Here is a 12,947-nt window from a genome sequence, read left to right on the forward strand (position 1 = left end):
CATTCAGCCATGAAATTTGACTCTTGAAAACCAGCCTTCCTAAGCCACGAAATTTGACTCTTGAAAGCTTCCAAATTTGACCATTGATTGTGATAAATGCCCTCCTAAAAGCTGACCATCTTGATCTTGACCTTAGAATTCGTGGGAACCAGCAAAAAGAAAGACTAATCCTTGTTCCAAAGGATCAAGGAAGAAAAGTCAGCCTTGGGTTTCCAAAACAGTCCCACCGCAACACAAATTCCTTTTCCATTCGGATTCTATCTTTGCAACCGTTGGGGAATTTCTGTCCAATCATTAATTCTGGAAATTTTCGTGCATCATTAGGTCAGTTTTAAGTGTCTTTCTGAATCCTCTAAGTGTCCATTTACCTACCAAAACACTGACCAGAAATGTAGCAACCAGCAGCTCAAAATTCCAGTTTTGGGTAGAGTTTTGTCTAGGATTCTTAAAATTCAACTTTGAGTCATTCATTAAGTCGTAGTCAGTCCCTTCATCTTTTGTTCTTTTTTTCGTTCAAAGTGCTACAATCTTGTGACCCTGGTTGGTAAGTCGATCCATACTAAAGGAGTTCTAACTTCTTCGAGTAGTTGACCGAGGAGCCTTGAAAACACCTTGGTGAGTTCATTAGAGTGTTCAAACACGAGAGCGAGAGTAAACACGTGAGGAAGTGTGCGAGATAAACTTTGCTTCTTTCCATTGTTATTTTTTTTACCCTATACTTCACCATGGCTAACGAGGGGGGAGCAAGCTCCCAAGCTTTTGATTTTAAACTTTTCACAGAAGCAATCAAAGGCGAATTGGGACGCATGATGGACCAAAAACTTGAACTGATGCACCAACGCATTGACAGCTTAGAGTTGTCTCATGGAAGCTCCAAAGGCAACCGTGGAAAAGCTTATGCGCATGAGTCTAGCGACTCTAACTCAGACAACAACTATGAGCATAAGCAAAGTAGGTCTAAGCGTGACGCTAGGCCTTCAAATGACCACATTCCGGGCATAAAGATGAAAATTCCACCCTTCCAAGGACGATCAGACCCCGATGCCTACTTAGAGTGGGAGAAGCGGATTGAACTTGTCTTCGATTGCAATACTTACTCGGAGGAGCAAAAGGTCAAGTTGGCCGTGGTCGAATTCACCGACTACGCCGTTGTGTGGTGGGATCAACTCTCCACTAGTCGAAGGAGGAGTCGTGAACCTACCATACAAACTTGGACGGAGCTAAGACGACTAATGAGGAAGCGTTTCGTACCAAGTCACTACTACCGTGACTTGTACCAAAAGCTTCAAACCCTCAACCAAGGAGCACGAAGTGTCGAGGACTATCACAAGGAAATGGAAATACTCATGCTACGGGCAGACATCATGGAGGATCGAGAAGCAACAATGGCACGCTTCTTGAACGGATTAAGGCCCGAAATCGCTGATCAAGTGGAGTTACACCACTATGTGGAACTTGGGGACTTGGTGGAGAAGGCCATCAAGATTGAAAGGAGGATTAAGAGGAGGGGTTCGACTCGGAGTTACTACAACTTTTCACCCTCTTATCCCCGAACTACACCACCAAAGAAAGAGGATAAAGGGCCGAATAATTCCACCCCTTCAAGACCGAGGCCGGATATGACTAAGTGGGAGTCTAAGGCAACACCAAAGACTGCCATTGAGTCGAGCATGGGGCGAAATCGAGATACTAGATGCTTCAAATGCCAAGGCCGAGGGCATATTGCTAGCCAATGCCCGAACCAACGCACTATGATCATCTTATCCAATGGTGAGTTTTTCACCGATGATGAAGATGAGAAGGAGGAGTTGCCATCCCTTGAGGAAGAAGAGGAAGAAGAGGAAGCATTACCCGTCGATGAACGAGTTGGACTCGTTGTCAGACGAGCCTTAGCAACCCAAGTGAAAGCTACCGACCATGCACAAAGGGAGAACATTTTCTACACCCGTTGCTATATCAAAGGCAAGGTATGTAGTTTGATCATAGATGGAGGTAGTTGTGCTAACGTTGCTAGTGCCTTGATGGTGGAGAAACTAGCACTACCCACTCTACGACATCCAACACCTTATCGTTTGCAATGGTTGAATGATAGTGGGGATGTTCGTGTGACCAAGCAAGTCCAAGTACCTTTCCGAATTGGAAAGTATGAGGACGTGGTGTTATGCGACGTGGTCCCTATGCAAGCATGTCACATACTATTGGGGAGGCCATGGCAATTCGACAAGGGAGTTACATTCGATGGCATTACCAATAAATACTCCTTCAAGCAAGGCGAGAAGAGGATTGTGCTTGTGCCACTCACTCCTATCCAAGTTCATGAAGATCAAGAAAGCCTGATCAAGGAGAATGAGCTTGAGAATGAGAAGAAAAAAACAGAAAAAGCCGAGAGCTCAACAGAAAATGATAAGGCCGAGAAAATTGAGAGGAAAAAGACATATGGTGAGCCGGCCAAAATTGAAAAGAGAGAAAAAAGGCAAAATCTATTGATAAAAGCCAATATAGTAAGAAAAGCTTTGAGTGTTAATACACCCATCTTTGTACTTTTGTGCAAAGAGGTGTTGGTTGTCACAAGTGATCTTACTAACACTCTACCATCTAGTATTGTCTCTCTTTTGCAGGAATATGAGGATGTCTTCCCCGATGAGATTCCAAATGGACTACCACCAATAAGGGGAATTGAGCATCAAATTGACTTGGTTCCAGGTGCCCCACTTCCTAACAGACCAGCCTACAAAATGGGTCCAGATGAGACAAAGGAGCTCCAACGCCAAATCGAAGAGCTTCTAACAAAGGGATGGGCACGAGAAAGCTTGAGCCCATGTGCAGTTCCCGTCATCTTGGTGCCTAAAAAGGATGGAAGTTGGCGAATGTGCACTGACTGTAGGGCCGTTAATGCAATAACGGTAAAATATCGTCACCCTATTCCTAGACTTGATGATATGTTAGATGAGCTATATGGTGCTGTGATTTTCACTAAAATTGATCTAAAAAGCGGTTATCATCAAATTAGGATGAAAGAGGGGGATGAATGGAAAACGGCCTTTAAAACCAAACATGGCTTGTACGAGTGGTTAGTTATGCCATTTGGACTAACTAATGCACCTAGTACGTTCATGAGGTTGATGAACCATGTACTTCGTCCATTCCTTGGAAAATTTGTAGTTGTATATTTTGACGATATCCTGATTTATAGTAGGAGCTTAGATGAGCATGTTGAACATGTGAAGCTTGTCCTTGATGTACTCCGAAGGGAAAAGCTCTATGCTAACCTTAAGAAGTGCTCCTTTTGTACTGATCAACTTGTCTTCCTAGGCTTTGTTGTGAGTAAACAGGGAATCAAAGTGGACGAGGAGAAGGTTAAAGCAATTCGAGAATGGCCTACTCCAAGCACGGTGGGTGAGGTACGTAGCTTCCATGGTCTTGCTAGTTTTTATAGACGATTTGTTAAAGATTTTAGTACCATTGCTGCACCTCTAACTGCTGTAATTAAGAAAAATGAGCCATTTGTGTGGACAGATGCTCAAGTACGTGCTTTCCAAATGCTTAAACATCAACTCACACATGCACCACTACTTGCATTACCATGCTTTGACAAGATGTTTGAAATAGAGTGTGATGCATCTGGGGTGGGTATTGGAGCTGTCCTAATGCAAGAGGGCAAACCAATTGCATACTTTAGTGAAAAACTCAATGGGGCAGCTTTGAACTATTCCACTTATGATAAGGAGTTGTACTCCTTAATCCGTGCTTTAGAAACTTGGCAACATTACTTGAGACCAAGGGAATTTGTCATACACACTGACCATGAGTCGCTTAAACACATTAAATCACAACACAAGTTGAATAAACGTCATGTTAGGTGGATTGCATTTATTGAAACCTTCCCTTATGTGATTAAGTACAAAGTGGGGAAAACTAATGTTGTTGCTGATGCATTATCACGTCGGTACTCTTTGCTCACTCAACTTGATGCAAGGTTGTTAGGATTTGAATTAGTCAAAGAGTTATACACCAATGACCCAGATTTCTCAGGTATTTATGACTCCTGTGGTTCAGCAACTCAAGGTAAATTCTACATCCTTGATGGATTTCTTTTCTACCTCAATCGACTATGTATACCTAACTGCTCTATTCGCTCTTTACTTGTTAGGGAAGCACACGGAGGTGGCTTGATGGGACACTTTGGCGTAGCTAAAACCTTAGCTATCCTTCAAGAGCACTTCCATTGGCCAAGGATGAAACGAGATGTGGAGCGAATGGTGGCTAAATGCATTACTTGCCACAAAGCTAAGTCTAAACTTCAACCCTATGGCCTTTATAGTCCTTTACCTGTACCTAAGGAACCTTGGACCGACATTTCCATGGATTTTGTTTTAGGGTTGCCTAGGTCAAAGAGGGGAAATGATAGCATCTTTGTTATTGTTGACAGATTTTCAAAAATGGCACATTTTATACCATGTCACAAAACAGATGATGCATCGCACATTGCTGATTTGTTTTTCAAAGAAATCATTAGATTGCATGGCATGCCTAGGACAATTGTCTCTGATAGGGATGTCAAATTTTTGAGTTACTTTTGGAAAACTTTGTGGGGAAAATTGGGTACCAAATTGCTATTTTCTACTACTAGTCACCCACAAACTGATGGCCAAACTGAGGTTGTCAATCGTACACTATCTACACTCTTGCGTGCCATCATTAGAAAAAATATTAGAACCTGGGAAGAGTGTTTACCCCATGTTGAGTTTGCATACAATCGCACGGTGCATAGTTCTACTCATTTTTCACCATTTGAAATAGTCTATGGTTTTAACCCTTTAACACCACTAGACTTATCACCTTTACCTTCTTCTGAGCACATTAACATGGATGGTGCTAAACGAGCAGATTTTGTCAAGAAATTACACGAGCAGGTACGCCTAAACATTGAGCGAAGGATGGACCAAGTTGCTCAACGGGTTAACAAGGGACGCCAACGCGTTGTGTTTGAACCTGGTGACTGGGTGTGGTTACATCTACGCAAGGAAAGGTTCCCAGTCCAAAGGCGCAATAAATTACTTCCTCGAGGAGATGGGCCGTTCCAAGTCATCAAGCGCATCAATGACAATGCTTACAAACTGGACCTACCCGGTGAGTACAATGTGAGCGCTACATTCAATGTCTCTGATCTATCTCCTTTTCTTGCAGACGATGAAGCTGATTTGAGGACAAATCCTTTTGAAGAGGAGGGGGATGATACGAACCAAGAGACACCATTGCGAACTATTCGAGTTCCCCTAGGACCCGTAACTCGAGCACGAGCTAAGAAGATGAGGGAGGAACTCCAAGGACTTGTTCATGAGATACAAGGCCAAGAAATTGTCCCCAAGGTCATTGAGGGACTTGAGCATGAAGGAATGAAAGTCATCCATGTAGTGCACGTCAAAGAAAACCATGCGTGACCCTTCTCTAGTCACATTTGCTGTTTTAGTTAAGTCATTGTAATAAGGGCTTAATGGTCCATAGCCTTGCTTTATTTACCTAAGCGATGACCTCATAAGGTTATTTACCTAAGCGATGACCTCATAAGGTTGTTTACCTAAGCGATGACCTCATAAGGTTGTTTACCTAAGGGATGACCTCATAAGGTTTGGTCAAGCCCACAATTCTTAGTCTTATGGAAATAGTCAAGCCTACAATTGTTAGTCTTAGCCAAGACCACAACTCTAGACTAGTTCCACATTTAGTTGTTCATCTCTATGTAAGGCTATAAATAGCCTACACTTCCAATGGTTTTGGCATTCAATCAATAAATCAGATTTTGAGAGTTTTCTTGGTTTCTCCAAGGCTTCTTGAATACCTTAGAATTTCTCTAGGTGTTCGTGACTTATCAATCTAGAATCGCACTAGGTTGTGGCGTCTTCTACCATTATACCAAGGTTCGTTAACCACGTGATTAACGGGTTGAGGTCATCCGCTCCAAACTTGGTGTCCTCTTGTCGATCCTGAATCTAATCTTTTACGGGTTTCGTCACAAGGTTGGCGACGTTCGTATCATCTCAACCCCGACCTTCAAGAAGCCTTGGAGCTACAACATTACTTGGACATGCATGACCTTCTTGAACTAGCCATCAAGGCCGAGAGGGGGAAGAAATTGAGGCGAGGAGGCCGTACCTTCCAAGCTTCCAACTCGCCTTCATGGAAGGGCAACCCACCAAGGAGAACCTCACATGATACTGGAAATGCGACTACACCAAGCCCTTCTAGCCGCACACCTGGTAATTTCTCTAACTGCAATTCCAATTTTCCCCCTAACAAGCTTGTTTATGCATCCAGGTCCACTTCTAAGACCCCTCATGAAACTCCTAAGACTAGGAGTAGAGATATCAAGTGCTTCAAGTGCCAAGGGTTTGGACATATTGATACGAACGGCACCAACCTTGTGATGCAACCCGTACAGAATGGCTAGGATCTAGAAGGTTAGGACTTAGTTTGATGACAAACGAACGCAGCGGAATCACCTAAACCCGTTGATCACGTGGCCAATGAACCTCGGTTTTGTAGAAGACGCCACAATCTGGCGCGGTCCTAGATTGATAAGTCAATTGAATTCCAAAGAAATGAATCTATGATACTCAAGGATGCTTCAATGAAGCTTTGAGAGAATTCTCAAGTGTTTTTATTAATCATCATAAAACTGAATGTAAACAATGACTTAAGGCTAATTGTAGCCGTGACTAAGACCTAGTAAAGGTTGGAAAAACATGAAGGAAATCCGGCCAGTCCTCGGGCATCTCTTTTGGCCGACACTAGCCCAACAACATACATTGGAGTATGTTGTGGAAAAATCCAAGGAAATCCGTGTCTTGTTTCCTTGATTACTCTTGTGGAAAAGCTTGGTGACAATTGTTGGATCTTTGCGGCATTTCTCGACTACCCAATCCGACGGGTAAGGAATTTTTGGTAAGATCATTGGAGTATTTTGAGTGGAAAGACGAGGGAGAGTGAAAACACTAAGGGAGTGAAGAGAGATTATATTTGTCCTATTTTCTTGTTCACTAACCTTTTGCAGGACCAAACGATAGTCATGGAGCAAGCTCATCCGACCACTGACTACTCATTGATGTTCACCGCCATGAAAAACAAGTGTCAGCGGATTAGTAAGCAACAAATGGAGGAGATGCACAACCGCTTTGACGTGCTCTCCAATAGCTTCACAAGGGGCTACCGTTCTCGATCTCGCAACCGAAGTAACCATGGCACCAAAGGAGCAAACTATGAGGAGTACTCTCGGCTAGTGAAGATGAGGAAAGTGCCTAGAGGCCTAAAAGGGACACGTCTAAGAACGAGTTCAAGGGACTTAAAATTCAAGTCCCTACGTTCCAAGGAAAAAGTGACCCCGAGGCTTAGTTGGAATGGGAAGGCCGCATCGAGATGGTCTTCGATTGCTATGAGTATAGCGAGGAACAAAAGGTGAAGGTTGCCACTGTTGAGTTCACCGACTTCGCACTAGTTTTGTGGGACCAAGTCAGGACTAATCGGAGGCGAAATGGTGAACCATGAGTCCGAACTTGGCGAGAACTCAAGGCACTAATGCGCAAGCGCTTTGTTCCTGGCCAGTACAACCGCGATCTCCACTCTCAGCTTCAAACCCTCACTCAAGGCAACATGAGTGCGGAGGACTACTACAAGGAGATCGAGATGGCCATGATGAGGGCGAACATTCAAGAAGATAGTGAGGCTACCAGGGCAAGGTTCCTTAGAGGTCTCAACCCCGACCTTCAAGAATTCTTGGAGCTCCAACATTACTTGGACATGCATGATCTTCTTGAACTAGAGGGGGAAGAAATTTAGGCGAGGAGGCCGTACCTTCCAAGCTTCCAACTTGCCTTCATGGAAGGGCAACCCACCAAGGAGAATCTCACATGATACTGGATATGCGACTACACCAAGGCTTTCTAGCCGCACACCTGGTAATTTCTCTAACCGCAATTCCAATTTTACCCCTAACAAGCTTGTTGATGCATCCAGGTCCACTTCTAAGACCCCTCATGAAACTCGTAAGACTAGGAGTAGAGATATCAAGTGCTTCAAGTGCCAAGGGTTTAGACATATTGACACGAACGGCACCAACCTTGTGATGCAACCCGTACAGAATGGCTAGGATCTAGAAGGTTAGGACTCGCATTGATGACAAACGAACGCAGCGGAATCACCTAAACCCGTTGATCACGTGGCCAATGAACCTCGGTTTTGTAGAAGACGCCACAATCTGGCGCGGTCCTAGATTGATAAGTCAATTGAATTCCAAAGAAATGAATCTTTGATACTCAAGGATGCTTCAATGAAGCTTTGAGAGAATTCTCAAGTGTTTTTATTAATCATCATAAAACTGAATGTAAACAATGACTTAAGGCTAATTGTAGCCGTGACTAAGACCTAGTAAAGGTTGGAAAAACATGAAGGAAATCCGGCCAGTCCTCGGGCATCTCTTTTGGCCGACACTAGCCCAACAACATACATTGGAGTATGTTGTGGAAAAATCCAAGGAAATCCGTGTCTTCTTTCCTTGATTACTCTTGTGGAAAAGCTTGGTGACAATTGTTGGATCTTTGCGGCATTTCTCGATTACCCAATCCGACGAGTAAGGAATTTTTGGTAAGATCATTGGAGTATTTTGAGTGGAAAAACGAGGGAGAGTGAAAACACTAAGGGAGTGAAGTGAGATTATATTTGTCCTATTTTCTTGTTCACTAACCTTTGCAGGACCAAACGACAGTCATGGAGCAAGCTCATCCGACCACCGACTACTAAGCGGATTAGTGACCAACAAATGGAGGAGATGCACCACAATCACTTTGTCGAGCTCTCGAAGAGCTTCACAAGGGGCTCCCGTTCTCGATCTCGCAACCGAAGTAACCGTGGCACCAAAGGAGAAAACTGTGAGGAGTACTCTCAACTAGTGAAGATGAGGAAAGAGCCGAGAGGCCTAAAAGGGACACGTCTAAGAACGAGCTGAAGGGACTTAAAATTCAAGCCCCTACGTTCCAAGGCAAAAGTGGCCCTGAGACTTAGTTGGAATGGCAATGCCGCATCGAGATAGTCTTCGATTGCTATGAGTGTAGCGAGGAAAAAAAGGTGAAGGTTGCCACTATTGAATTCACCGACTACGCACTAGTTTGTTGGGACCAAGTCAGGACTAATCGGAGGCGAAATGGTGAACCACGAGTCCGAATTTGGCGAGAACTCAAGGCACTAATGCGCAAGCTGTTTGTTCCAAGCCACTGCATCCGCGATCTCCACTCTTAGCTTCAAACCCTCACTCAAGGCAACATGTGATACGGTTCTCGATCAACACGTTTCGAGACACGTAGCACGTTTGCCCAAGGATCTAGCGAGGTTGTCCAACGCTTGGATTGCGGGACATAAAATCAACACGGACGACACGAGTTGGTTTAAGGTGGTAGAACGACGACTCCAATCGAGATGAATACTCAAGTGGATAGGTCGAACGAACAATCAAGGACAACACGGGATTGCTCAAGAACCCTTGCCAAAAGCAAGTAAAGGAACGAAATTCTCACAAGAAGAAAATCGAAAGAAGACAATTTTATTAATCAATCGAGTCTACACTTAATGCTTACAGAGCAAGTCTTTATATAGGCAAACTACCGAAACCCTAATGCTAGTAAAAAGGAAATAAAGGTTCGGCCAGGCCTTGGACATGGTGGGCCGAATCCATGACTCAACAAGCCTTACAACTAGTAACTGATCCAAATAATAACTTGACGGCTCAAGACTAAAAAGGCCCAACAGTTGGCCGACTCCCTTTAATTGGAAAAACTACAAAGACTAACTAGCGGGCTAGAGCCCAAACTAGAAACTATCACTTGGCTCCTCGTGGGCTTGGATCAATGTGTAGGTAACTTGATTAACATCCTTCAAGCCTTCAAGGTCCCGCCACCCTGCACACATCAACATGAGTATGGAGGACTACTACAAGGAGATCGAGATGGCCATGATGAGGACGAACATTCAAGAAGATTATGAGGCTACCATGGCAAGGTTCCTTAGAGGTCTCATGATACGAACCAAGAGACACCATTGCGAACTATTCGAGTTCCCCTAGGACCCGTAACTCGAGCACGAGCTAAGAAGATGAGGGAGGAACTCCAAGGACTTGTTCATGAGATACAAGGCCAAGAAATTGTCCCCAAGGTCATTGAGGGACTTGAGCATGAAGGAATGAAAGTCATCCATGTAGTGCACGTCAAAGAAAACCATGCGTGACCCTTCTCTAGTCACATTTGCTGTTTTAGTTAAGTCATTGTAATAAGGGCTTAATGGTCCATAGCCTTGCTTTATTTACCTAAGCGATGACCTCATAAGGTTATTTACCTAAGCGATGACCTCATAAGGTTGTTTACCTAAGCGATGACCTCATAAGGTTGTTTACCTAAGGGATGACCTCATAAGGTTTGGTCAAGCCCACAATTCTTAGTCTTATGGAAATAGTCAAGCCTACAATTGTTAGTCTTAGCCAAGACCACAACTCTAGACTAGTTCCACATTTAGTTGTTCATCTCTATGTAAGGCTATAAATAGCCTACACTTCCAATGGTTTTGGCATTCAATCAATAAATCAGATTTTGAGAGTTTTCTTGGTTTCTCCAAGGCTTCTTGAATACCTTAGAATTTCTCTAGGTGTTCGTGACTTATCAATCTAGAATCGCACTAGGTTGTGGCGTCTTCTACCATTATACCAAGGTTCGTTAACCACGTGATTAACGGGTTGAGGTCATCCGCTCCAAACTTGGTGTCCTCTTGTCGATCCTGAATCTAATCTTTTACGGGTTTCGTCACAAGGTTGGCGACGTTCGTATCAGTTGGTAATCAGAGCTAGTTAAGAGGTATCACGTTATATCCCTTTATTTATTTCCTTTCGAGTCAAGTTGTCCAAAATTCTGTTTTCGTGTTCTAAGTTTGCTATCCGCAATTTCCAGATTTGTTGCATCGTGTTCTTGCGTTATTTTTCCAGATTTGTCGCATCATAAACTTGCGTCTAGTTGTTGTTAATTGCTGTGGTTAGCCTTGTTTGGTCCAGCCTTTTTTTTGGTGTCTTATTCTTGATTCTTTGTTTGTGTTTGTGTCTTGTTTCTATCCTGTTATATCCATTTAATTCCAGTCTTTTGTTCTATTTGATCATCCGAGGTTACTGTTCATCCGAAAAAAAAAAATCAGTTTGTAGCAAGGGTTCTAGAGTCCTATCTAGTTGTTACCTTGTGTTCTTGTTGTTTACATACAAAAAAAAAATAATATAGCTGGCTGACCTTACAAAATTCTTGAAAGCCTCCAGAATTAACCATTGATAAGAAGAAGAACATTCAGCCATGAAATTTGACTCTTGAAAACCAGCCTTCCTAAGCCACGAAATTTGACTCTTGAAAGCTTCCAAATTTGACCATTGATTGTGATAAATGCCCTCCTAAAAGCTGACCATCTTGATCTTGACCTTAGAATTCGTGGGAACCAGCAAAAAGAAAGACTAATCCTTGTTCCAAAGGATCAAGGAAGAAAAGTCAGCCTTGGGTTTCCAAAACAGTCCCACCGCAACACAAATTCCTTTTCCATTCGGATTCTATCTTTGCAACCGTTGGGGAATTTCTGTCCAATCATTAATTCTGGAAATTTTCGTGCATCATTAGGTCAGTTTTAAGTGTCTTTCTGAATCCTCTAAGTGTCCATTTACCTACCAAAACACTGACCAGAAATGTAGCAACCAGCAGCTCAAAATTCCAGTTTTGGGTAGAGTTTTGTCTAGGATTCTTAAAATTCAACTTTGAGTCATTCATTAAGTCGTAGTCAGTCCCTTCATCTTTTGTTCTTTTTTTCGTTCAAAGTGCTACAATCTTGTGACCCTGGTTGGTAAGTCGATCCATACTAAAGGAGTTCTAACTTCTTCGAGTAGTTGACCGAGGAGCCTTGAAAACACCTTGGTGAGTTCATTAGAGTGTTCAAACACGAGAGCGAGAGTAAACACGTGAGGAAGTGTGCGAGATAAACTTTGCTTCTTTCCATTGTTATTTTTTTTACCCTATACTTCACCATGGCTAACGAGGGGGGAGCAAGCTCCCAAGCTTTTGATTTTAAACTTTTCACAGAAGCAATCAAAGGCGAATTGGGACGCATGATGGACCAAAAACTTGAACTGATGCACCAACGCATTGACAGCTTAGAGTTGTCTCATGGAAGCTCCAAAGGCAACCGTGGAAAAGCTTATGCGCATGAGTCTAGCGACTCTAACTCAGACAACAACTATGAGCATAAGCAAAGTAGGTCTAAGCGTGACGCTAGGCCTTCAAATGACCACATTCCGGGCATAAAGATGAAAATTCCACCCTTCCAAGGACGATCAGACCCCGATGCCTACTTAGAGTGGGAGAAGCGGATTGAACTTGTCTTCGATTGCAATACTTACTCGGAGGAGCAAAAGGTCAAGTTGGCCGTGGTCGAATTCACCGACTACGCCGTTGTGTGGTGGGATCAACTCTCCACTAGTCGAAGGAGGAGTCGTGAACCTACCATACAAACTTGGACGGAGCTAAGACGACTAATGAGGAAGCGTTTCGTACCAAGTCACTACTACCGTGACTTGTACCAAAAGCTTCAAACCCTCAACCAAGGAGCACGAAGTGTCGAGGACTATCACAAGGAAATGGAAATACTCATGCTACGGGCAGACATCATGGAGGATCGAGAAGCAACAATGGCACGCTTCTTGAACGGATTAAGGCCCGAAATCGCTGATCAAGTGGAGTTACACCACTATGTGGAACTTGGGGACTTGGTGGAGAAGGCCATCAAGATTGAAAGGAGGATTAAGAGGAGGGGTTCGACTCGGAGTTACTACAACTTTTCACCCTCTTATCCCCGAACTACACCACCAAAGAAAGAGGATAAAGGGCCGA

At 43.5% G+C, this 12,947-nt stretch overlaps 1 protein-coding gene across 1 annotated transcript; it reads left to right on the top strand.

Moving 5' to 3' along the window:
• Positions 1-725: 725 nt before the first annotated feature.
• Positions 726-5,216, top strand: LOC113755812 (the record flags this gene model as incomplete). Its single annotated transcript, XM_027299714.1, has 7 exons — positions 726-1,023; positions 1,090-2,228; positions 2,619-2,880; positions 3,313-3,942; positions 4,066-4,846; positions 5,000-5,130; positions 5,188-5,216. Coding segments are annotated over exons 1-7 (3,270 nt in total), but the record flags the coding sequence as incomplete, so codon positions are not given.
• Between the last annotated feature and the right edge of the window lie 7,731 nt (positions 5,217-12,947).

This window comes from Coffea eugenioides, unplaced genomic scaffold (genome assembly GCF_003713205.1).
Source record: "Coffea eugenioides isolate CCC68of unplaced genomic scaffold, Ceug_1.0 ScVebR1_1771;HRSCAF=2684, whole genome shotgun sequence".
In the NCBI taxonomy this organism is placed as follows: domain Eukaryota; kingdom Viridiplantae; phylum Streptophyta; class Magnoliopsida; order Gentianales; family Rubiaceae; genus Coffea; species Coffea eugenioides.